Source organism: Parasteatoda tepidariorum, chromosome 4, assembly GCF_982258835.1.
Source record: "Parasteatoda tepidariorum strain Cologne lab strain chromosome 4, Ptep-v5.0, whole genome shotgun sequence".
NCBI classification, from domain to species: domain Eukaryota; kingdom Metazoa; phylum Arthropoda; class Arachnida; order Araneae; family Theridiidae; genus Parasteatoda; species Parasteatoda tepidariorum.
In genome coordinates, this window is record NC_141758.1 from 2871750 (window position 1) to 2899271 (window position 27522).

Sequence of the window (27522 nt, forward strand, 5' to 3'; positions counted from 1 at the left end):
GTTTCAAGAGAAATAAGAACCGTTTCCAATTTTGAACTCTTAATACAATATAAGGTTCTCGTCATAGATTTTTAACAAGTAAAATTGGTTCTCATTTATTAGGGTGAAACCTCCAGGAAAGATTTCTCAATGTAGCTATTGACGACCACTTTTAGGAGACACGGAATTTTTTCCAGAGACTTTATGTTGAAGAAAACCTTTGGGAGAGACTATCAAAATCTCTCATAGCGACCGGACATACCTCGGTACTAAATGAGGAAAAATCAAAATGAAATATGAAAAAGTATTTATAAAAATAATATGATATCAATAATATATATATGAATCAGATTAAAATGTATTCAAAATATTTGTGCGAGGTTCTTATTTAGAGAGCTCTTTTTGACGATAACTGAAAGAAATCTACAACCTCATGTTAAGTGCACTAAAGATGATGCTTGAGAGTTGAAAGTTAGATTAGATTAGAAGACTTGAAAGTTAAATTCGAAAAAAAAAAAGTTATTTTAGAAAAAAACTAAATATCTCAAACAAACCTCTTCTCATCTTTTAATGGTAATTCATTTTTATGATAAAAAATTAAATGCAAACTTTAAAAAAAAGAGAAAAAAAAGTAACATAATTGTTTTAAAATAATTCTATCATTCATAACTAGTAAATTTGTTTTTACTCATAATTATATCATTAGGGATCATTTTTATCGACGCAAAATTTTATTCATCCATCCATTTTTCATGACGCCAACACACGTGGCATTTCCACACCAAGAAAATGACACTGACTAAAATTAAAATCGTTTGAGGAAAACCATTGATTACATTTAGGAGTCAATGGAGGTAACCCCTAAGAACGAACTTTATTAACTGTGGAACAGAGTGGACGCTCCCGAGAGGTTTCACCGTACTTCTTATTCTATCCTACATTCTACATTCTATCTAGTTTAAATATTTTTTTTTTCGAGTCAAGTAATTGTTCATTTTGTTAACATGAAATAATAACAATTAAATATTTTATGAACAAAATAATATTTCTTCCCATTAAAAAAAAAAAAAAAATCGACTTTGAAGAAAACTTACTCGATTGGAAAATAATTGTATCATTGTCCTTAAATTCTTCATTTGCACCTTTTTTTTTTATGAAAATATTTTTTATTAGTGTTTCGTTTATTGAACAGACTAACAAAATCATTAAAAAATAATTGAAAAATCAGACATTAAAACTCTTGTTTGTGTAACCAAAGGGAACAAATCTAGAGGCATTTTTTTCTAGGTTTCACATAATATTTATCAGTGATATTTTCGTAAGAATGGTAAGTAAAAAAATCAAAATAATCTGAAAATTTACGAAAAAATAACCATGAAATTTTCTTTTTATCGAAACTCATATCTAGTTCTTTATATCTAAAGTATAAAAAATCTTTTTAGAATTGTAGTTTATCTGTGACATTAAATTCAAAAAAAGAAATAATGAAAGTTCTGCTCCTTTAAATGAAAGTATACGAAAAGAATTCTATTAATGCTTATTTTTTACGCCAAATTGTGAAAAAAATATATAAAAAAGAAAGGAAGTACAAAAACTACGATTAAATTCTTTGTTTGAAAAATAAGAATATTTTCGCCTTATCTTCGATTACAATCCTCAGTTTTATTTGCACGTAAGCTTCCAAAAATAGTTAAAATTAATTAAAGTGACTTTGAGTTGGAGAAAACAGACACAGATATTATGTCTGTCATTAATAAAAGCGTTAATGAGCAATGAAGCGTTACTTAAATCGAATCTGGCAATGAGCAGAAGATACGTATGTTTGGGGATAATGAAGCGAGGTTTGTTTCGTTTTTCCCTTTTTGTTTTTCTCCATTTTTCTTTCAAAAATGAAGACCTGTGTCTGTTTCATCTCGATAAGTGGTCGCTTCATTTTTCAAACACCAACAATTTTATCAACCAATGAAGCGGTTGCTGTTAACGGCAAATAAACGTCTTATCTCTCCACAAAAGGGGGGAAAATCACCGTTCGCTTTTCTTAATCCTGGGCCGGCCGACCTATGCTGATAGCGACATTAGGAATGACGGAGATTCTTTTTCAATCCTTTGAAAGGGTTAAGGGAACAAGAAAAGGGGAAAAAGAAGTTTAATTTTGTTTTATTACTTCGATATCGAAAGATGATACATTTATTGCTGGAATGTTTTTCTTTTTAATAATCTTAGAATGAACTCATAAAGATTAAGTTATAAACACATACATGAATTTCTTATTTCAAAAATCATGAAACAGTAAGTAGTAGATGAATGGTAGTATATTTTCCACTTCCTACAGACTCGCGATGAAACACGAGAACCAAAATTGTTTTGCAACAATTGCACAAATGAAGTGTAAAGACGCACCAACAGAGGAGAAATAAAGAGCAGCTATTAAGGAAGGTGGGATCATTTAACAACTAGTGCTTGCCACCATTGGAAAAACTAAAGTAGATGATACATTTTATTAGTAGTTTGTAGAATAATGAGTAGTGCGATTGCAAGAAAAGAAAAAAAGAGAAATATTGGTTTTTAGTGATTCATGGCGATTGCTTTTCATGTTAGTTAAGTACGGAAACAGTGTTCAAATGCAACTCATTTTTCGAATCTGACGGCTGTAAATTTTGCGCGATTTCGTCAGCGGAATGTTCAAGTGGCAAATAGTTTTAGAATTGGAAATACATCTGATACAAATGTACGTTCATGATGAAAAGAATACGTGTAAGTTATTTCAAACAAAAAGAACATAAATGTTCATACATCTCAATATGCTGCGCGTTAAAAAAAAAAAAAAAAAAAACGTATTATCTTGAATAAGTTTTGATCTAATGATCGGATTTTCCGTACTTTCCTGAATGCGCCCTCCGGCATATCTGCGAAGTCTTGTTTGTTTTGGATTTTATCTACTCTCCACCATAATTCAACGTTGAAATTCGCTTTGCAAGTTTTCGATGTCACATTAACGAGATAGGGTGAAATACGCAAAAAGTAAAATTAACATAAGTGGTCAAAACTTTCGACTGCTCTCTTGATCAAATTATTGAGGACCTATTTTTCAGATGACGGTTACTCCCCCCTATTTTGAGGGTCAAAAATCCAAATCCGTCAACAACAAGGAAAAAAAAGAAAAATGTTTATTCAGAAGAAGTACGTTATTGTGCCTGGTTTTGTATCTTAAAATATTAATTGCATTAATTAATTAGCTCATTTAAAGTTATCCCTTCAAACCATTATGATTGAATCCTAATACGTGAAGATCCGATCATTAGATTAAAAAATTATTCAAGGTGTTCCGATTTTTTTTTCATTCTTTAGTACACGAGCGTCTAATTCTTGAGCAGTGCAAAATACACAATTTCACCCATCTGCTACATATTACTTTAAGTGTTATTCTGCTAAATATTATTTCAACTCATTATTTTTTTCTTATCTTGTTTTTGAATAACCTAATTTAATCGGTGAAATTCATTTACTTTTTATTTATTAGAATGCTATTTTCATAACTGATGTGAGTTTGCAGCATGACTGTTAAGATCAAGTTTAGACTATCTTTAGCAAGCATCCTCTATGCTTATTTTGAAAATTTCGCAAAACGTCGATATGGAGAAAAGCTTCTGTTTTGAGTAAATGAAAAGCGTTTACGGCCTAATTTCTTAATATTTAAGAACTTTTTTTTAATGCTGCATCCTCTGGGCTCATAAAAATTTCATAAAAAAGAAAATAAGACCTTGATTTTGGTGATTTTCATCTAGGTAAAAAAAAAAGACGCCAAATTGGCAATTTTTAAACAAGTTTAATAATTTTTAAAATATTTAAGTTATTTGTCCATTCTAAAGCTCTGATTCACGGCAACATTATATCGATGGTTTGAAATTGTAGCTCGAAAAATCACGCATGTTCTAAAACTAACCACCTTTCAATATCAGTTAGAGCGAAAATTCGCCAAAAGTGGGGGGCGGAGTTAAACGAATTCCCAAGATCAGTAGCTTTACAATACTGATAGAGGGAGGAGGAGTAGATAAATAAGAGAACAAATTTTCGATTGATGCTTGTGCAAAAAGAGTAGGGGGTAGCATCCCCCCCTCCCCGTCTCCAAAGTAAAGTCATCAAATTTGTAAGAGAAGTGATGACGGTCAACCACGAAAGTTCGTAGAATTGAGGGGGAGGGGAATTGCATTTCGGTTTCGTTCTTTTAATTGCGCAGAAACTTTTTTTCGCAAAGCCCCCTTTTTCTTCGAACGTTCCCTCCCCCTAGTCAGAAAAGCGAATTCAAGTACGAAATGTGCAATCGCTATCAACATCACTGTTTTTAATATTTCTGGCAGAAAAGTTTCTTAAAAAAAAAAAAAAAAAAAAAAAAACTTAATTGCTGAGATTCTAAAGCTACAATACTAGGTCTTCTCTGTTTTGTTAATACTAAAAAATTTTAAGATCAATTTTCATAAAGGTAGAATATACATTTCTTTCTTTCATTGTCAAATTTAAATAAAACCAAATTATGTCAGTTTTTTTCCTGTTAATGGTAACGAAATATAAGTATCTTTATAATTTTCTTTATGTTATGATAAGAGTTATAAAAAATGAGTTAAAACAGTTGAAAATTTAGAATTTGAGAAGAGTATTTTTTAAATATTTTAATTGGAAGCAAAACTTTACTTAATTTCCGAAGATTTTTTAGCGCATTCTTTAGAATTCTTACATAATGAAAATAAAAAATCCTTTGATAAATGTGGATTTTATAATTAAAGAATTATTGCAACTCACATAAAAATGACTGAAACTTTCAAAAAGGCGGATGTATGTACAGTGCAAATTTGCTACAACCTTATTCAATAGTTTAATCTCTGTAAATAAGTGTAAATAAGTAATTTGCACTTAAGAATAGTCCCTTATAAAGGTTGATACAAATTATGAATGACACAAATATTTAAAACGATTCAAAATTTCCAAAAGTGTATGAGAAAGTACACTTTGGGAAAAACCTTTGATCTGAATTTAGGCTGTGAATTTATGTCTAGGCCAATCTAGGGCCTGAATATTTTGTTGAGAAGGCCAATTTTTTGTCAAACGTACAGTATGTATCGAGGCTTGTCAAAATATGCAATCAGTTCCTAGGAGGTCTTGAAAAGAGAACATATGTTGTCTTAATGTATTTTGATATTTGATTTCAAACACTTGTCTTCCTTTAAGGAAAAGCAGGAATGGCTGGCCATTAAATCTCCCGAAATCTTCAGAAATTTGCATTTTTACTATCTGAAGAATTGAAATTTCTTGGTTCTTTTTGAAGGTCAAGCAAAGATAATGCAGTCAGGACCCTCAAAATTCCATTTTTTTTTCCGAATCACTGAATAGCACAGGTAATCATTTATTGCCACAAGAGAGGGGACTTTTTATTTTTTTTGCCCGGTTTATGATGTGATTTAAGACGAGTTATTTATTTTTTCAAAATAATGTATTTAAATTCTCGAATATGTTTATGAATGGTGTCCTTAGACACAGATGGTGTTCATTATTTTGCAAAAAATTGACATATTTTGCCTTGATATGCTAATCTCCGAATTAGCCTATCGGTCTGAACACTCGCCACACACGGTTGTCCACATCTCGGTTTCTGCGCGAAGTCATCTTTTTTCTTCAACCCTTGATAAACACCACACTTTCATCTATTTAAAATGCTAGAAATTTCAGAAGTACTCTTTTTTTTCTGATTTAAATTTATGCATTTTAATTTTTCTTTTTTTTTTAGTTCTACAGCTTTTGGCATTGTGAGTGTCGGAGTTCTGGATTAGAAATAATCTGCCGAAAAATATGTCATATCATTCAACAAATCTCGCATTTACCAAGAAATTCATATATTGCTTTTAAGACAGTCATTTTAAACAAAAAATTTTTAAAATCTCAATATTAAATGATAAAATCAATTTTAATTCATGAACATTTCTTTTTTTTTCTTTTTTAATAATCATCGTTGAGCAGCCGACCCAATTTTGGGTTTACGATTACTAATGTTCAACAACGTAGCCTCGTAATTCTGAAGCCAATCCAGAAGACAATGAAACTCCTGGATCAAGTAGTGGGAGAAATTTGCCTTCGTGGAGAAACTTTTTGATGGAACCAACCCGTATTTGCGTTACATAGAGAGGAAAGCCACGAAAACCTCACACGGTTAGCCTGATGGCTAGGAGACTCTAACCCATGATTCGTCTACCACTGAGGATATTTTACGTCAGCTCTGTGGTCGGTGCGAGCCGGGTGCGGAATTCGTATCGACTAGCCATTACTTGGATTCGAACCTGATTCACCTGATTGGAAGGCGAACGCTCTCGTCCCTGAGCTATCACGGCTCAACGAACATTTCTTGATAAGATCTCATTTACGTTATAATTTAAAAAATGTCTCGTTATTACTTCACATATTTTCAACTGCAAAGTATTAGCGAATTTTCCTGCGTTTGAAATTTTTGGGACATACCATTATATTTTTCAGATAGAGAACTAAAAAGAAGTGAACAAACTATTAGCTTTTTACTTAAAGCTATTTATATGCGCTGTAGCACAAAACTATTTACATTTATATTCCGCACTTCACACTCAGTGCATAAAAATGTGTAGCAATGGAAGGTTATGCAACATTTATCACCGGGCAAAAGCGGTTCTAAGAAACCGTTTCCAATTATGAGTGTTTTTCACACGAGGTAAAATCAAACAAGTACATTAACAGGATAAGTTATGACATCAGGTGCACACCCCCACTTTCTTCTTCTCTTTAGAAACTAGAAAAGAGAAGGAAAAAAAAATCTTATCATCAAAGATTCTCATTTGGCACCTGAAGTTCTTTTTATGACTTCCAACGGAGGCCGCCGAAAACACTCAACAGTTAAATCATTCTTTGGAATAGAAGTGGCTCTCATCTATTCCAGTACACCCCTCTCTCTTGCTGAGGGTGTATCGTAAGCACCCTGGCAAGATAGGAAACAAGTGCCCCCTCAAACAACCCCCATCCGAGAGGGTGCAGTTGGTGACGCCTACAAGAAACCGATTCTTTAGAACGATATTACTTTCTGTATCCTGTTGCTTCTCACACACATGATGATACCGTGAATGTCAACAATCACACAGTCGCTCTGATGTGAATGTCCGAAATATTTGTTATATCCGATTTGATATTAATTTATTCGTTGATATTATTATATTGATTCGATATTTTAATATCTGATGAGTATAGATTAGGAGGAACATCAATGTTCGGAGTGCCGGTTAAATGCATACTGGGCAATTGACCTTAAGGACATATTGATGTAGGGCATACCGGGTAAATGTATAACGGGTAGTGACACTTAACTAGACCAAGTATTTATTTCGAGCATTTACCAAAGCGACTATGTGATTGTACATTTCTAAAGAAAAAACTAAGCAAAGTTTTATATTCCTACAGAAAATGTTACACTTGAAGAGCTTATTGTAAAACAATGTTAAGCCACAAAAAAGATGTATGTCACACTTAATAGTTAAGGAAATGTGTTTTTGGAAAAATAATAAATCCGGTAGGTAATTTTACTGACTCATAAATTGTATCAAACAAAATTGTCTGTATGAACTCTAAACACTAGACTTCAAAATTAAGTATTACTTATTTTCTCTGACTCTACAGGTCTTGAATCACAACTCAAATTAAAATTTGTTCTAAAGAGCCACTAATAGAGGGACTATCATTTTGTTTTTCAATAATACTTGAAATTTCTAATATAATTTCTTTCGTGAAATAATATAATGTTCTTAAAAATCAACTCTTTTCAGATCCAAAAAAATAAATACCCAACATGAAGAAAATTAAAACTGTGATGCCATCTATATATTTATAAAAATGAATGTCTGCGTGTAGGTGTGTGTGTCCCTTTTATTGACTCCTAAACCATCAGGAAGTGGTGATATCTGGCGTACAGATAGTCTTAAACACGAGGAAGATCACTGTCAGCAGTAGAACATTCTACGACGAACTGTTCAAGCGGGATGACCGAAAAACGAAAGGAATTTTCTCATTGGTTAAACGATAGTCATTGTTTTAAATTTTATTATTGGCGATTCAGTTTACCACATATTTTAAAGATACCATCAGTGATAATTTCTAGCTTATAGCTCCATTTGATCAAAAAAATTAATTATTGCACGAATTTAAATATTTAATTTGTGGCCAGGGCTGTGCTCCATGCCTTTGGTCCCATTTAACTTGTACTTTTCGGCACTTGTCAAACGACAACAACAACAAATATTTAATTATTTTTTAATCGCTGTGTCAGATAAATTAACAGAACAATATTACATTGTAGCCCACGTGGTCTACGTCATCAAATTTATACTTTTAAAGTTGTCTGAGACCACGCTCTCTTTCTTATTTACATAAATTTTTTTAAAACGTGTTTCTAAAAAATTTATTATTTAAAATCAACTTTAATTGAAATTAATGGGAAACTGGTACCAATTCACTTAGAAAAACGTAAAAGAAATCATCATATTATTTTTGACGACAATGATGCTTAATTAATTTAGGTAATATATATGTATATCGAAATAAAATAAATAAGCTATGTATTAGAGCGCAAAAGTAATGGAGTAAAGATATTTATTTATCCAGAAGAACCGTAAGAAACCGTCATACTATCATTGACGACAATGATGCTTAATTGATGTTAGTAATATGTTAATTGATATAAAAGAAAACTTATGTACTAAAAAGCAAAAATAATGGAGAAAATATAGTTATTCATTTTGGGGAGCCGTAAAAAATCACGAAATTATTATTGACACTAATGCTTAAATAATATTGATGATATGAATTAATTGAAATGAAACAAGCTATGTTCTAAAAAGCAAAGTTAAAGGGAAGAAAAGGTTAATAGGAAATTCGTTTAGGAAAACCGTAAAAAATCGACAGATGACGCTTATTGTGCACTGTATTCTATTGGTATTATTGTAATTGGTGCAGTTTTATAAGAATTCTAGAACAGATTTTCCGTAATTTCAGAAAATATTTTTTCAGTGGTAGCAAAAATAGTGCATTAATATTTTAATGGATTAGAATATACAGAACGTTGTTTCTCCACTACTTATAAATATTTTAATAGTAAATTAAAGATCAGATAGAGAAATACCAAGTCTTATCAAGCTCTAATAAGAATTGTAATTTTTAAAAAAAAAAAAATTCGGCTCATAGTTGGCTGTCACTAACAAATGTATTTTTCACAAAACTGAAATATTGAAGAGTTATGTAATATGTTCAAAATATACTAATTTAGGCATAAAATGTTATATTGATATATTTGGTGATTATTAAAACACTAGCAATACTGAGCAGTTTTTATACAGATACTTTGAAAATAAGTGTTTTTCGGTCCTCGAAAGGTATATGTAACTTAGAAAATTACTTGATAGTGCAATATCATCATGAGAAGTGATACAAAATGCATTTCATCTTTATTCTAATAGGATAAAGTACAAAAAACGGGTTTTGCTTTACTTCAATAACGCAAAGCCACCAAAAAGGACAAAAAAATAATATTAAATAAATAAAAAAACTGTCATTATTTTAACTCTATTAATTAATAAACTAAGTGGAAGAACCAGGTAAGTGACATTTTCAGAAAGAAAAAAAAGTTGTATCCGCACTATTTCATTACCATTTAATTAGAAAGCGGGACAAATATTTCGTTGTTTTTTTTATTTGCCATTGCCTAATTTGAAATAAAAATCATGCAAACATGCTAAAAACTGTTGAGAATAGTTTTGTTAAAATTTAAGTGAAGGTTAAAACAGTTCTATTACATTAAACATACCCGTATTGATGCACCTTTTTTTTTCTCTCTCTGTTTCATTTATTCCCCTAAAAGTTTCACTTACCAGATTCTTCTACCAAGTTCTTTAATTGTGTCGGTATATGCTTTTCAGTTTTGAGCATGTTTCTCTCTACTGATTTATTGATTCTTTTATCTATCTTTTACTATCCCCGTGCGTAGAATGTGTATTCAGCTAGTTGATATATATAATTATATCGTTAAAAAATAAACTATCTTTTCATTTCTACTGAAAATTAAATTTTGTTCACCTTTTCAAATATTAAGTTTCTAAAACTAAATCTTACTCTATATAAAAATCTAATGAAGCTTTCCACTGTTGTCCGTGCATTTTTATTGGCCAGAAAATTCACATAGTATGATCCAGTTTTTCTTCATTCATTTCCATATTTTTTTAAATTAAAGTTATTTTCTTGTACTGATATTATTACGCTTTAAATTCAACAGTTGAAAACTTAGAGAATTGTTTTTTTTTCTTTGTTTTTATAACTATTAAAATATAATTCTGAGCTACACTTTAAGATAAAGTTATTTAGAAAGGTGGTCTAATTTTATTAACCGTTTTACAATTATTATTTTTGTGCCAATAACATTAATATACTGTTATAAATTCAAGTGAAAGAGATCTGTTAAATGATGTTAAATGATTTAGAACTTAACGATCAGCTTCACGCATAATGAGATGCAAGCAAAAATAGTATTTAATATATCCGCAAAATATTAAATTACCATTGTAAAATCATCAAATTTGTTATAACAATATAATGTTATAACAATATTAATGTTATTTTGAAAAATGATTACTTCTGTTCACCAATGGATCAAAATATTTATAATAATACATATTTAGACGTGGGAAGTAGAAGCACAAGCAAACAGAATTCTTTTTAGTACATACATGTTAAGTGAATAATTTTGACTTTAGTAGAAAAACTGTTTTCTGACAAGAAACAACAATTATTGCGAAGCAATCATCGGGGTAGGTGAGCGGCAGTGAAGGGGGGATGACTTATCCCCCTAGAAAATAGATAAAATTGCGCAGCCCAAAGAGAAGGTAATTTTTTTTTCTTCACATTTTGTTTAATTTTATTGAAATCATAAAAATTGGAACCCAATATCGTTATTAGAAGTTGAACACGTTTTCCACGCAAAATGCTGTCGTTCCTGGAAATAAACTGATGCAAAAATAAAATTCGAAATGTTCGATAAAAAAGAAAATTACAAAATTCATTATGAAGAGATCTTAATCATTAAAGTGCCATTCCAATAATAATGAAACAACTTTTTCGTTTTTCTGACGCTGTTGTCAAATTTTTTTTGATTATCCAAGAATGAACTTTTTTAGAAGAAAGACAGAACATTTTGTACAAAAAGAATGAAAATTAAAAAATTCGTTACATCATATAGATATTAATCTACGCAACTTCAGAAAATCATATTATGTTTTCTAAAAGTAAATAAATATGAAATAACTGTACAGCCAAAATGATATTGAAAAATCAATTTTCAAAGCATTTCGATAATAATCAAAGCCTATTTTCATCAGAAATTAAACATTTTTTTTTTTGAACAATGATATTATGTTCAGATGGAGACATGAATAATACATTTTCAACGTGTCATTGTAGCCAATAAAAATTGATTGCATTTTAATTGTCATTAGAAATTATGTGTTTTCTTCACAAACTGATATTAAATTTTTCTTGATATAAAATTGAAATTAAAAGTAAGTAAACAACTAAGTAATAAAAATGGTAAATTGAATTTGAAAAATTCGTTGTACAGGACCACTATATAATCTATTCAACCTACCTTAATTATAATTTAAGACTAATATTTTTAATGAATTTTCCCCGGCAAAATGCTCTACTGTTTCCGAAAATGAACTTTTATCAAAATAAAAATTAAAATGCGCAGTTTAAATGAAAATTGAAAAACTCGTTTTTAGGATATCTCCTAATATCTCCTAGATATTATTTAGAACTAACCAATCTCGCATAGTTTTCGGAAATTTAACAAGAATTTCAACGCAAAATGACATTTTTAAAAACGGACCCTTTTTTTGCATAACAAGAAATTTGTCTACAAAATATTTTTCCCGTTCGAAACTGGGAAACCACTTTGGATCCTGAAAATCACTTTAAATATTTAGCAAAACCGACTAATATATTCTTTATGCTTAGCAAATATTCAAAAGTTCTTTGACACTTTGAATCCATCATTTTCAGCCGCAAATTCAATCGTTTGATGCATTCTGAATGGGTTCAAAACAACTATTTTTTGTCTTAATTAAAATTTTAGTTTCATTTTTGCAAGCTGGATCATAAAATTATAAATCTAAAGTAGACTTTAAAAATGTATTAAATATTTCTTAGGACAAATCTCACATTAACAGAACTACAACAAATTGTAATGCATAAAAATCAGAATGATTTTTTTAGATCAATAATATGTTTTGTACTGAAATTTTAAAAAAAATTTCAAATATACAAGAACAATGAAACTAAATATATTATTCAATATTAATTTTTTTAAAGAAAAATTCTAAACTTCCTTACTTGAAACTTGATAAGAAAGAAATTGACACTTCGACCTTAGCTTTTAGTTTAAAAATCTGTTATATAAAATCCACAAACAAAGTTTCAAAGAATTCTGTTATAAACTTTTTTTGTAATGTTTCTTAGCGTAAAGAAATTTTCATGAAATTAACATTTATAAGAAAATATATTTAATATGTAATAAACTTCTGACAAAAAAAAAAAAAAACAAATTAAATAAATAAATAAATTTAAAAAAATAAAATAACGATTCAAAAATTAATTTCTGAAATGAATTATATTTGTCTTAAGCATATAATTCATGCAAATTAAAAAGATTAAATGCTCAAAGCATAGCAGGAAACAATATATACTATATTGTTAACAGGAGTTAACTTTCTGTTTCAGTTTTGTCTCTCAGAAACGATATCTACTATAACTTCATTTCAAAAAATCGGAGAGCAAAAATTTAAAGGGTTTTGGAAAGCTAATGAATTAAAGTTTAAACATAGTCAATAATAATAATTACGAAATTTTTGTCGAAATTGATTTTTACCCAGTTGGATATCTTAATATCTTTTACTTAGAAACATAATTAATTTTGAGTTAAGATAATTCACAGTTAAAAGCTGTGAAGTTCGTAATTGAAATGTTTATCAGACTCCGGATTTTTTTGAGAGCATGAAACCGTTTTATATTCGTTAAAAAGTTTCACCGAATTCTTAGAAAGTTTTAACAAAAGAAAGTTAATGTTTTTTATAAATTATATATTCCAATTTTCATGCGCAATAGGTTACCAACAAGTGACGTGTGTTGACATTTGTTTACGTTATCAACTTGTTCCTTCCACTCTATTTCGAGCAAGCCAAGCTCGTCAAGTATAAATTCTTTTAAATATTTAATATTTTTACTCAAAGATTCTTTCATAAAGATTTCAATTCCTTCAATATATATATATTTCTTACTTAACACAAAGACAGGCACAATGCCAAGTAGAACATAAACAAACTAATGATGCCAGGTGCACAAAACAAAAATATATCACAATTACAATAAAATACATAAACAAATAATAAATCTACAATGCTGTATTTGATTAACTTCTCGTTAATTAACATTCTAACATTACTCTAACTTACGTTTATTATACTTAGCTCAAATTTAACACACCATTTTACTTATAAACGATCAATTGGCTCTGACGCCATAGGTCACATGTGTGGGTACCTGTGATCTTCAAGTACGAGTACCCAATTGTAGTTAAGGTTTTTTTTAATTTATTTATTTAAAAAAAGTCTGAAAGTACACTTAATGTTATATTGTAATAATTGAATGAATAAATTTAAAAAATATAATTGTACGAAATGTTGAATACATTTTGCAATACTATTACAAGAAAAAGGCTTGATAATACATCAATCGCACACTCATATATTTACAAACATCTTATTACGGTGAGGTTGTTTATTGAATATTGTTTAGTGAATATATGAGAAACTATAAAAATGCTACATTAAATTTACTGGCATATTTTTTTTAATTAACTTAACTAAATAGTGTCAATTTTTGAAGCGATTGATCAAAAGTCAAAAATTTCTTAATAATCGATTTTGCTAAAGTTTAAAAATTTTATGGCGTCTTTCTTAGTTACCCATACAAATTCAAAAATGTTTCGAAGATATAAGTTTGAGATAATTTAAATAATATTCCTTTGGTTAATATTTTTGATCACTTAAATTTTTCGAAATATTTTTTTTTGCATTAAATTCATTTTTCAAATTTGTAGTACCCAATTTTTACCTAGCCAGAGTAGAGCAAATATTTTTGACACCAACCCCTACAAAATTTTCTTCGACTCTAGCCCTGGTCTTAATAAACCTATATTTGTATTTCTTACGAAAAAATTTGTTAGCAAGAACTACTCATTATTTCTTTTATTAAAAAAAAAAACTTAACATGCAAATGAAATAACTTTTTTTTTGCTCATTTTGCTTTGAACAAATAAAAAAAAAAAAATTTCTAGAACATAGTTCAAAACCTGCTGTTAGTAATTCCTGAGTAATCTCATTTTTTTTCTCTCTTCCATAAAAACTAGTCACATAGAAAAATATGAAAACCATTTCAGTTTAAAATTACTGCAATGAAGCACTCCATATGAATTACGTATTTGAATGCTTCTAATATAAGCTCCCCAGATAAAAAAATTTGAGAAATCATGAAAAGCATGATTTAGGTTGAAGTTGGGTCTGTAATGCTTTAGGGATGATTTTTCCCAGAAGGGAGAACTAACGAAAAGTAGCTCATTGATTTTAACATTCTCGTTGGACAATTGTTAATTTTTGCTCAACATCTTCATGATCACTGTTATCGTTTGAGACAATAGCAAAGTTCATTGAATTGGAAGGATGTACGGCTAGTTTCACAAGCACTCACCATCTCGCCTGTCCTGCAAGATCATCTAACTTGAGCTCAACGGATAATACGTGGAGTGTGTTGAAACAGAGGGTCCAGAAAATGAGTGGATTTGCATTATCAAATCTTCTGACTAAAACTGGATATGGCGTATTTGCAAAACCTTGCGAACTCACTTCTTATTTGAATCTAAACAGTCTCAAGTTCAGAAACGGAGTTAATCAGTATTAAAGCATTCGGGACCACGTGAATGCGCTTCTTTCTTCACAGTCCGCGTTATTATACGCGAGAGGAGTCTTTCTGACTCCAGCAGCCTATATGGATGTGATCTTAAATTGGTACTCGCGTACTAAAACTCGTATAAGTACGTATACGTACTCTTTGATATGAATACTATCGGAGCTTACGGACCTGGGACAGTGCTTTCGCCGGTCATGAACGGGTTGAATGATGGTTTTAATTTCGTTTCTAAGCAAGACTCATTATTTTGTGAGGCGCTTACAAAGTATAATGTTTATTTTGAATCGTCTTAAAAGCTTTATGCTGCCTGGAAAACTACTTCAATTTTGGAGGATGTCATTAAAAAATTGTTTTAGAACGGCATCAATATTTATTTCATAAAATACTTTGCCTTGCATTCCGGACAGGCAATAGAATCCGTGAAAATAAAGCCTAATGGAATGTTCTTTTCTGTATGAATGTTATCGGAGAGTACAAAAACGTTTAGCAGAAAGGATCAGTCACTTGGCGACAAAATGAGGCATCAAAAAAGCAACCTTGATGACAAAACGTGTCTGAAAAAGAGAACTCGTTGAAGCATGAAGATCCGTCTATTGTGCGTCTAGAGAGAGTGATACATCCCCGGGATATTCTTTTGTGGATGTCTCTATCACCATCCCTGCTCCGATGGACAAGATACGGTGGATGATACAACAGTTGCGGTTAAGGGAAGAAGAGGGGGGAGCGCCCCATTCAGATTTCATAATGGGTGTGTCCGAATACGCCCTGTTTGACAACCCACAATTACTGAAAAAATAAAAATAAAAATTTTTTTTCACTTGCTCTCAAACTCTTAACGTTAGGTTTGTTTGTTTTTTAATAAAGTTTGTGTAACTACTTTATTTTTATTACAAATTGAAAGTGATGGATTTTAAGTCACCTAAACCTGATAATAAAAAGAGGTAGAGTTAGAAATTTCGAAAAATTTTTGAACTTACTGGAGAGAAAAAATGGTCTGTATGTACAAAATTAGAATGGACACATGAAATAATTGCAGGATTATTTTAATATTTTATGAAAGTGGGTGAATGATGTCATAGCATTAGAATAATAATTTTAGTTATAGAAATGTTTAAAATAATAAAATAATGATTTAAATGAACTTATTTAATTAAGTAAAAAGTCAGTCTTTAAATACTTAAAATTGAAACAAAAATAAATTTTCAAACTGGTCTTCGAAAGCATTCGAATAAATCCCACACAAAAGTGTCCTCTTCTCACTGCGAGGGAATGAGAAAATATTATTATTTGCCTCTGAAGTTTATTCCCTTAAATAAAATTAAAATAACAATATATATTCTTCAATTATCTCATAAGAGGTAATTACAACATTTATTAATACATACAGAAAATAAACATTTGCGTCTGAACTTGATTATCGCAAAACAAAATTAAAATAACATTATATATTCTTAAACTATCCCAATAGAGGAAACTAAAACACTTCTAATAATCTTTAGAAAATAAGTTAACTTAATTTAAACGAGGGAATGAAAATGTCTTCTCAACACGTATCTCCGATTTCTCCGCATTTACTGAAATTTGTTCCGCATTTATTCGAACAAGTGCAGGTGCACTATTTCGACCAAAATAATGCCATTGATCTGAAATATTTCTATGAGGGAGGAAATGATATGAATTATAAGAGTCAAACTTTTTTTGCTAAATAAAAAACCTATTTAAAAGTCAATAAATTAACTTAATGCATAGAAACAACACTACAAGTTTTAATTTTAAACGATAAAAGTTGAGCAAGAAAAGTGAAAAATCTAAGACACAAGGGGTTTTCTTGTAAGAAATAGGAGAGCAAAAAAGAACACCAGAGCCGTGATTGAAATTCTAGAAGAATGTCTAACATATTTTAAATAAGAATTTAATCGCAATACTACATTTAATGATTAAAAAGAGTTGTATAAAATTCCGTTTTTGGGTCATTCCTTATTTCAAACGGAAAACTGCTTTTTCAAATAAATTATTTCTTAAATAGTGAGAATCGAAGTTCAAGAGTCAAACGGGTTTTTTTTGTAAGAGAGGGGAGTGCAGAGAGAGAGAAAAAAGAGAGCATCAGAGCGGTGAAAGGGATTCTAACGATCAACCTTCTGCGCCACCCCCTCCCCCTTCCACTTTCAGTTATTCTCGTTTAACACATACAAGGCTTCTTTTCCTGTTTTTTCTATCAAATAAAGCGGAGACTATCTTTTGAAGATACTTTATTCGTTCCGCTGGATCAACGTTTCAAGGAAAGGGACCACCCCCCCTCACCCTTTTCACTGCTGATTCTCACGATGGGTGGGCATTTTTCTGAAATTTTGTTCTGAAGTTCGACCCTCTAATGGGGGGCTGTAATAAAAGTTTGTGATCAGTCAGTAATTCTGATGCGTTGTGCACCTTAATAGTGTTCAAATTTACTGAAATCTTAATATCATGCTAAGTGGAACCCTATTATCCTACTTCTTTAACTTGATTAAGCAATACTATGGTCCAACTTAAGCAGAAGTATGGATTAATATAACATCTTATTGAAATTGGCATCGTACTACGGTTCAAGGTGCAGATACTATGATATAATGTTGAGAAGGATTTTTTGAGAGAGTAGGAGGGATAGGGCATTTTTTCATTTTGGTTTGGATAACAACTAAATGATTTTAATATATAATATTTCAAAGAGTATATATATATATATATATATATATATATATATATATATATATATATATATATATATATATATATATATATATATATATATATATATATATATATATATATATATATATATATATATATATATATATATATATATATATATATATATATATATAAAATATAGGATGTCATATTTCCCAATTTATTTTTATTCATTGTTAATTGTTGCTCTTTTTACTGTTTTTGGTTATTAGATTAAGCGAAGCACGTTTTGAAAAGTTCGCACTATGTAAAAAATATTAAATGTGTTCAGTATCGTTTAGCTAGCACGATACCGTTGCTTTGAGACACCAACTCCTGTCAGTCAACGTATACCACAATTAATCAATTTTCTCCAATATTTATCACTTCCAGGGCCATGAAAAAACCTATTGCCATGTTACTTATATTAAACACCTATCAGCATATTTAGTAATGATTAAAACATCATCGATTGCTACTATTTCAGCAATACTAATTATCAAAATTAATCAAGTCTCATTGCCCCGAACAGACAAATTCCCCCAAAACGTATCTTTTCACTTTAAATTTCATTTTTTTGTAGATACCTTTTTTTTTCGGGGGGGAGGGACAGTTGCTGTTGATTTTAAGTTATTTAGTTTTATCAAAACACTTTTTTACAGAAGTTACTATAAGCAAGTTAAACACTTAGTTTTAGATAGCTTTTAAGTATTAATTCTGTGACGTAATTTTAACATACTGCACAGGTTGAACTATTTTCTCATCTGACATAACGAATGAAATATAATGAAACATTATATAATTTATAATAAACTCCTTTCTTGATTCAATAGAGCTGTAAGCTAGCAAGCATCACTGTTGTTATCTTTTAAATATTTGACAGAAACAGAATAGTCAAAATAGTACAATTTATAACATTGCACGATGTTAAAACTATGAGAAAATTCATTTTGCAAAAGTTTCCTCTGAATTCATTTATTTTAATTATTATTCCCTGATTTTAATTATTTTTAATTGCATAAACAATTATATAATGCATAATAGTATTGTCTTAGATAATTTATCAATTATTGATCAAATGAACAGTAGTCTCTCAGGGTCTTAATCTTCTGATGAGTAAAAAATATTAACATGAATGATTAAGTATTTCAATTTAATGCAATTTATTAAAAAAAAGATAGATGAAGAAGTATTATTTGTCTATTATTATATCACAATACAATAAGGGTAGTTTGCGAAATTTAAAACAATTTTATAATTGCTGAAGAGTCTTAATCAATTTGTAAAATAGAATGAAAAGCGAAAATTTTATAGTAAAAATCCTAATGTATTGATTTATTTTTAAAAGAAATATCTAATTACGTTTGAATAATTATTTAATTGCATTAAATTCAGGTAAACGTCCCTAAGCGAATCTGGCTTTTGCGTAGAAAATAATAAGGTGCTTTTCTACAGATGATTTTTTTTTCTATCCATCATTTAACGAGAACATGATTTTGTCTTTACCAAACGCTTACGCTCACAACAAAGCTATTCGTATAAAACGATTTAATTAAAATTTATTAGTATCATAAAGTCGCATTGTTGTTCTTACGTGTAAGTGATTTCCTTTTTACAACTTTTTTTTTTAACTAGGTATTTGTGATTCTGTAATTGTGACGACAACTTTCCGATTTGCTAGAATACTAAAATCTCTAACTGGAACTGTATGTGAGATGACAGTTCACATTTCAAAACGCTATTAATACATTTTATCACAAAAGGTATTCAAATTATCACCAATTGCAATTCACCATTAATCGTCATTCAAAATTATCTAAATTTTATTTGAAGATCAGAGGAAGGTGACAGTGAAAAAATTCAAGCATTTTTTGGGAGGAGGAGTACTCTCTCTGAATTGCTTATGTTTTCAAAAAGTACGAATTCATGGATATAATGAATAAATGCAAGATCTTGAAGAAAAATTAATTTTAATAATTACCTTTCATCACAGTCGCAATGACTTATGGTATGAAACCTGAAATTAAAGAAGTTGAACTTCCTTGTGAATCCCTCGATTGTGTAAGGGCAGTGATCGTGATCTCTGCAGCAGCGATCGGCCGCAGCGTTGTAGCCCAGCTCGTTGAATTTCCTCGCATTGCTGCCACTTCCGCACCAATTGGTGCCTGGATACAGGAAGAGATCACGTTTCAATCTCTGCAGGCCAGGATGGTCTCCATGCTTGGCCATCTGCCGTATTTGTTTGTGCAGTCCCTTACATTGTTTCCGCAAAGAATTGTAATCCGTGACGTCGGGCTTAGAGAGCAAGAAGCTATCATCTCGGACGATGGATGCATTCAAGGTTTGTTGGGGGCAGCTGGTGTCGGTGGCAAAATAATTGTAAAACTCATCCACTGACTTTCCCGATTTGATGTATTCGCAATCTCTCAAATCCCAGCCAGAATCATAGATCAACTGGATGAAGTGTCGACCATCGGTCACCTGAAGCAGAGTGAGGACTTGGTGAATGTTCGAAAGGGTGGAGAAATCGTCTGGGGATTCAGTGGTGTATTCTTCAGTGGCTAATTCGACAGTTGTTTCGATGGCCGAGACGTGACCACGCTGAATTCGAATTTCTAACTCGCCGTCTTGCAAGACGCGTGTGCACACGAAATCGTACTTCTTAGATGAGTACCGAGTTCGGTGTACTTCACTGGATGCAGTAGCGGTCAACAAGAACAGTGTCAACCACTGACGTAATCGAACAGGTGTCATAGTAGCATACCTATGAAGGAAAAAAAGTTCATATAGCATTTAATCGAACTTTGAGTAATTTAAAATATTTTAATTTAGTTTAACTTAGTCGATAATTACCATGTTAAAGAGAATTATTAATTCTAAAAATAAATGGCAATAAATACCTAAGGTTTACTTTGTAATACGGTACTCTCCTTTCCTGTTCGAAAGTTTCCTTTTCCAAATTATGTAAAAAATAACGAAATTGCAGGGAAGGAAAAGTTCTACTGTTTTAAACGTTTCTAACTCTTGTGTAATTTGCAGTTGAATAAAAGGTCTTGTTCTTAAGAAGAAAAAAAGAAAGAAAGGGTCATGACTCTAAGAATATTTAATTAGAAAACTATATATCGTCTTAGTTTTTAAACCATGCCATCTTTTTCGGAAAACATTGCAAAATATTTTTATGTCCCTTTTAAGAAATGAGATTTTCGAAGATTTCGAAATTTTCAAGTTTGGATGTCAAGATTCGATTCTTCATACATAACTTCAAATAATAATAAATAATTATAATTTTTTTTTAAATTTATTTATTTGCATTGAACAATCTCTGGATAAACAGGCTTTATAATTATGTACAATTTTTTATTTGTTTAAGTATGTCCAGGTATGTGATGAAAAACGGATAAAAGTAAAATTAAACACGATAAAAGCATTAAAAGTTCACTTTGTGCAGAATTATATCTGAATAAACAAGCTTTCTATGATGCGAGAAAAAAAAGTTTTCCTAAAACTATTTTCTAAACAAGATCGCGCTATTCGAACATTTATTCTTAATTTACGGTACGGCTGTGTATTACCAATTATAAGTCATATATCGATACACAGCTTAAAATCTAAAAGGAATTATTATTATTTAAAAAAATGATTTTAAATTATTATTTTGCGAAGAACTATTGCAAAATGAAAAATTTTGTATCAAACTTTTTGAAACGACTGGTACAGCAATTGTACGCGTTTTTTTTGTTTTGTTATAAAAGTACTTTATGTATTAAAAAAATGATATGTTAAGAGATATAATATATTGAAGTCAAAACAAGTGTGGTATCAAAAAAAGTAATATTTTTCTGTATAGAAAATAATATTGTATAAATATTAAACTCATTTAAAGCAATGTCTTAAATATTTGCGTCATTAATTAAAACATGCTATCAAATTAAATACACGAGTCTATTTTCTCCATTTTTCTTTTTATTTATTCAGCTTTCATCTGCGAATTATAATTTGATTTCTGCTAAAAAAAATCTAAAAATAATTTTCCTAAAAAATCACATTAAAAAGAAACTCAATTATGTGCTTAAGGAAATGCAAACTTCAAGTGATAAAAAAAAAGATCTTTATTTCTGCACGATAACTGGCATAACTCAATTACTGCTTATTTATATTATTAAAAAAATGATGTAAGTATGAATTCTTTCGCATACAGTTAGCAAAAAATTTGAAGGTAGTATAAGGGAAAAGAACGGTTTACATCCATGAAAGCTGATTCTGAGAAAAAAGGCATTTTTTTCACAGCACTGTGACTCTCGGGGAGACGTTATTTGTCAAAATTTAGTAATCCTCAAAATACGTCAATTCAATCGTCATTATTGTGAAAATAAACCTTTCATCTTCATTTATAATCACCTTTAATAACTTTTTTAGAATTTCATGAACATAATGGTCCGAAATATGCTAACTATTACTGCTTATTTAAAATAATTATAGGAAATATTTCAAATATGCTAATTAATATTAATTTATACTACCTATGAATTACATTTCGAAACCAAACTGAAAAACATATTTTGTCTGAATAAGCATACCTTTTTTTTTTCTCTCACGACGCATTCAAATTCTTGACTTTCAAAATATTAGGGGTGCGTCGCTATCTGAATAGTTTAATCCAAATCCAGATAGTTTAGTCAAAAGAGAAGTATAAAGTTTTTTTCTTCCTCTTAATGTTTATTTTACTTTTTTGTTTCTGCTTTATTTTGTTATATTTCTAGAACTATATTAGCAAACCAAAAAAATTTTTTTAACTCGGAAAAATTTAAAACTCGATTACCCAATGATAACTTCACAAAAAAAAGCTTCATAATTTTTTTAAAATTTAATTTCATTATGATGAAGAACTTGTATAGTGAGATAAGCACGTTTCTTCATGTTTTTAAATGATGTAATTTTGAATGACAAATTCTATAAATACACGAAGTTATTTGAAAAGTAGTCTGGAAATTAAATAATTAAAAATTCGCATTATTTATCTATTTATTTTTTCTATGCTTACTGAACACACTATAATTATATTTAGAAAAATTATTATCACGCTTAAATATTAATTGAGGCTAAATATTTCTGTACGAGTCGGGTATGACTTTGTTTCTTATTTGCTGTAACAAAAAAAAAAAGAAAAAATTGCTTAAGAAAATTTCCTTTTATACTTACTACTTTAACGAAAAATTCATAAACATTTATTGAAGCATTTAAAAAATTTAAAATAAACTTTTGCTTGATTTTGTTAATTATTTATTTATTTGTAAGTTCGTTGAGTATTTTTTTCTACTTTACATATACTTTATAAATACAAATAGTAGTAATTATTATATAAAAACGTATTTACAATTTAGTTAAATAATGTATAAAATTCAAATATTTCTGTTTGATGTTTTCCACTTTTTAATTATTATTATTTTATGTCAAGAGTTTACGCTTAATTTTTATTCAATTTGTGAATCTTAGTAGCAATCCGATATACAAATTGAGAAGAAAAAAAAAAAAAGAAAATTACTATACTCATTAACGTAAGTACAAATATTTTTTATTTCTGATTGTTGATGTTAGGTAAAAGGCATTATCATTGTTAAATGTTTTCGTAAAAGTATGATTAATTTTTTTATAAACTGTTAAATAGTATATCTATAGTATTTCATTCTTAATTAATGAAATTATTGGTACGCGTAAAAAGTGTTTCTATTTTAAAATATTTAAATTGCGAACTATAGGTTAAAATAAAAATGTAGAAGTGAAAATAAAAGCATGATATATTTTCCAATAATAAAAAAAAAAAAAATTTTTTTTTTTAATTTGCTCCCTTAATTCAGGATTTTTTTTTATCTAGTAATTTTTAATGACATTTTAGTAAATATTAATGACTAAATTTACTTACTTTGCTTTAGTTTTTCATCTCATATTTCTAACATTTAAAAATATCGCAAAAACTAAATATAATTTTTTTTTTTAACTTTTACTATAACTAATTTCTAACTATATTATTAAAATTTTAATAAACTGAATATGCTTACTTAGTTCTCGTTCTTCATCTGTGGTTTTTATCTCTTCCGATAGGAATAATAATAATAAAAAGGGAAGGAAAAAAACCCACGTGACACTTGCAGTAGGGATGATGACGTTCCACCGACTCACTCTTTGAATGACTCCCAAAGAACTGAGAAACATCTCCCGCTTTCACCGACGTCCGTCCACCACCCTCCACGTGGGGGGTTAGGGGTCGAAGGTAGAAGAGGGGGGAGGATTTCTGGATGGCTAATCATCTTCATGTTCCAGAATTTTTTTTACCATCCCTGAAATATTCCCGTGGTTGTAGGTTTCACTCGCCGAGGATGGAAAAGAACTTTTAGCGATCTTATTTATTTTTGGTAATCTTATTTGTAAAAACGTTACAATTTGATCTCACTTATTTATTTATTTTGTACCTGATTTCTATTTACGGTTAAATGATATGAATAAAGTGGAGTGTCTGTGATCATTCACGAAATTTGACATGAATGGTAGCTTTCGTTATTATTTCGCAGCGTTGAGCATTCAGATATACCACCCTCTCCTTACGTTTCTCGGAGGGGGAAAAAAAAGAATGAAATCGCACGAACATTTTTTCCCTATAAATTCCAGGATTCTTTCTCCCGGAAAGACATGAAAACTCGGCATTTCCAATCAGTTTAATCTATTTTAAAGTACAGGGCAATAAATAAAAAACGGCCTGAAACGAATTCTGTCACCGGCTCGCCTCGACCCTAGCGCTTACGTAAAATATCCTCAGTGGTAGATGGATTCTTGGGTTACAATCCCTCTTGTTGTCAAGCTAACCATGGAAAATTCTCGTACATTTCCTTTCTATGTAGTTTTATCAAAAAGTCTTCGACGAAGGCTAATTTGTCCCAGTGCTTTTTCCAGAAAGTTTCTTCCAGGTTGAGCACAAAATTTGAGAGTTGAACATTAATAGCCGTAAACCCAAATGGAGTCGACTGTTCAACGCTGGTTAAAACTAAAAGCATGTGAAATAAAATAGGTTGATTCGTTTGCGTAGGCTACACTACCGGTCAAAAGTTTGCGAAAATTTTGAAATCTACAAAGAAAAGGTCTAAATTAAAGGTCTAAATAGAACTGCGAAAATTCCATGAAAATTTGATGTGTTCTAAAGTGAACCCTCTACAGTTAGTTACATATGATCAAATTGCAATACTTTGTTTCTTGCGAACTGAATCCAGCTCTTCACCATGGATTGTTTTTATGGTGAAAAAATTTGTTAAGTTTGAACACTCGCCAAACTTGCAAAAAAAATTTTTTGTAATTTCTGTTAATGGAAAATAGTTATTTGAACCGTTCTATGTAAGCCCTCAAAATTTCAGATTGATTTGACTTTTTCTTACAAAGTTATAGAATTTTGAAAAACGCGTATACTTTTCTCGATTTTTGAGCATTCCACATATGCTGTCTTTTGGTCTATACATCTTCTACCAAAGAACTTTTTAATTTTAATGTTTTCTGTATTTTCAAATAATTAATATTTATTATAAAACAAATATTCTTATTCATTATTGTAATTATTAGTGTTTATATTTATTATTTATATTTATTGCTTATATGTGTTAGTTTTGTTGGGATATTTTTACTTTACATTAAACTAAAATAAAAAGTTATAACAATAATTACATAAATAATTCTGGAAAAATAATAACAATAGTATAAAAAATTTGCATTTTTACGAAACTATTTTATTTACAACAAGTCAAATATTTAACATATTCTTATTCGTATTTTGTAATTAAATAAATTAACATTTAAATCTTAGATTCCCCGAACCATCCACCTTTTGCTTTTATTATAGCCTTACATATGCATGACATTCGTTAAAACAAACATTAATCACTTCAATTGATATAGAGTTCCATTCCTGTTGTAAAATGTCCCATAACTGATTTCGATTCGAAATATCAGAGAATCGAATTTGTCGATCCAAATGATCCCATAAAAGTTCAATCGGGTTACAATCAGGACTCCGAGCTGGCCACATCATAATTTTCAATCGGCCTTCGTTTTCTTTTTTTTTTTTTTTTTTAATAATTTTTGCATAATTTTGACGTGTGCTTGGGATCATTGTCTTGCTGAAATACAAAATTTGGATCGACAACTTTTTCACCCGAAGGAATAGCATGACATTTCAAAATAGAATGGTACATTTTTTGGTCCATTATTCCATCTATTTTAATTAAATCTCCTACATTATCGTTTCCAAAACATCCCCAAACCATTATGCCACCCCCTCCGTGTTTAACCGTTGGTCGAATGCAATTTGGTTGCATTCGTTCTTCTTCACGATGCCTTACAAACATGCAACGTTTGGTCCCAAGAATATAAAATTTTGATTCATCAGTCCATAGTACACTTTTCCAATCTGCGATTGAACAATGCTGATGTTTGCGAGCCCATTCTAATCGTAGTATTTTATTTTTGGGCGACACGTTTTGCTGCGACACGCCCGAATAAGCCAGCTTTACGCAAACGCCGTTTTATTGTTGAAGTTGAAACTTTTTCTGAACCAGAGAATTATTTACACTTTATTTGTGCAGGTGTATCGAATCTATTTTTTAAACTTGTAACTATAATTTTGCGATCATTTCGATTTGATGTAATCTTTGGCCTTCCGGAACGTGTGCGATCAACGTCCTGTTTCATTGAACCTTTTAATTGTAGAATGAACGCATGCTTATGAAACGTTTTCTAATGCAGTGATTTTGTCTATAGTGTGACTTGCTTTTCTTAAAGATACTATAGCTGCACGTTTTTCAGTTGATATTTCTTTTCTAGGAGACATATTTATAACGCTGCTTCAAATAAAATAATTTAATAGTAAAAAAATTAGTCAATGAAATTTTACAATACATTCTTCAACTTCGAATAATTGTTTGCAAGAACAAACAAATTTTCGATGAAATGCGAGTATTCGGTCTCAAGCGAAACGCAATCTGTTGTAATTGTTTTGAACTAGTCAGTTGCTCTTGAACTCTTGCTTGAGCCAGTCGGGGCTACCATTGCAATAGTGCAATGATTTTGGTTTGATTATTTACAATTGTTAAATAAAGTATTGTTTGTTAAACTTCTAGCATTCAATGAACCAACGCAATGTGTTCAATCGTGTACAGTGACAACTATGAGATATTGTTTTAATTATATTCATAATAAATTCTTTGTAATAACAATAATTACAATAATGAATAAGAATATTTGTTTTATAATAAATATTAATTCTTTGAAAATATAGAAAACATTAAAATTAAAAAGTTCTTTGGTAGAAGATGTATAGACCAAAAGACTGCATGTGTCGAATGCTCAAAAATCGAGAAAAGGGCACATGTTTTTCAAAATTCTATAACTTCGTCAAAAAAAATTCAAATCGATCTGAAATTTTGAGGGCTTACATAGAACGATTTAAATAACTATTTTCCATTAACAGAAGGTACAAATATTTTTTTTTGCAAGTTTGGCAAGTGTTCAAACTTAAAAAAGTTTTTCACCATAAAAACAACCTATGGTGAAAATCTGGATTCAGTTCGCAAGAAACAAAGTATTGCAATTTGATCATATGTAACTAACTGTAGAGAGTTAACTTTAGAACATATCAAATTTTGCATGGAATTTGAAAGATTTTTCGCAGTTCCATGAACATTTGAATTTAGACCTTTTCTCTGTAGATTTCAAAATTTTCGCAAACTTTTG

The 27522-nt window shown here is 29.8% G+C and overlaps 1 protein-coding gene across 2 annotated transcripts in view; it reads right to left on the minus strand.

The window, feature by feature from the left end:
• LOC107444504 (uncharacterized) overlaps nucleotides 1-23955 on the minus strand; it is a 34340-nt gene extending 10385 nt beyond the window's left edge. Inside the window, exons 1-3 of one of the 2 annotated variants that reach the window (XM_071181907.1) lie at nucleotides 23811-23955; nucleotides 19736-20518; nucleotides 16076-16307 (exon numbers count right to left, since the gene is read on the minus strand). In XM_071181907.1, coding sequence (XP_071038008.1) covers nucleotides 16226-16307; nucleotides 19736-20508 — 855 coding nt within the window. In that variant the 5' untranslated portion in view covers nucleotides 20509-20518; nucleotides 23811-23955 and the 3' untranslated portion in view covers nucleotides 16076-16225. Of the gene's footprint in view, nucleotides 1-16075; nucleotides 16308-19735; nucleotides 20519-23810 lie in introns of those variants that run through there. The other variant, XM_016058659.4, reaches the window with a different exon arrangement.
• Nucleotides 23956-27522: the final 3567 nt, after the last annotated feature.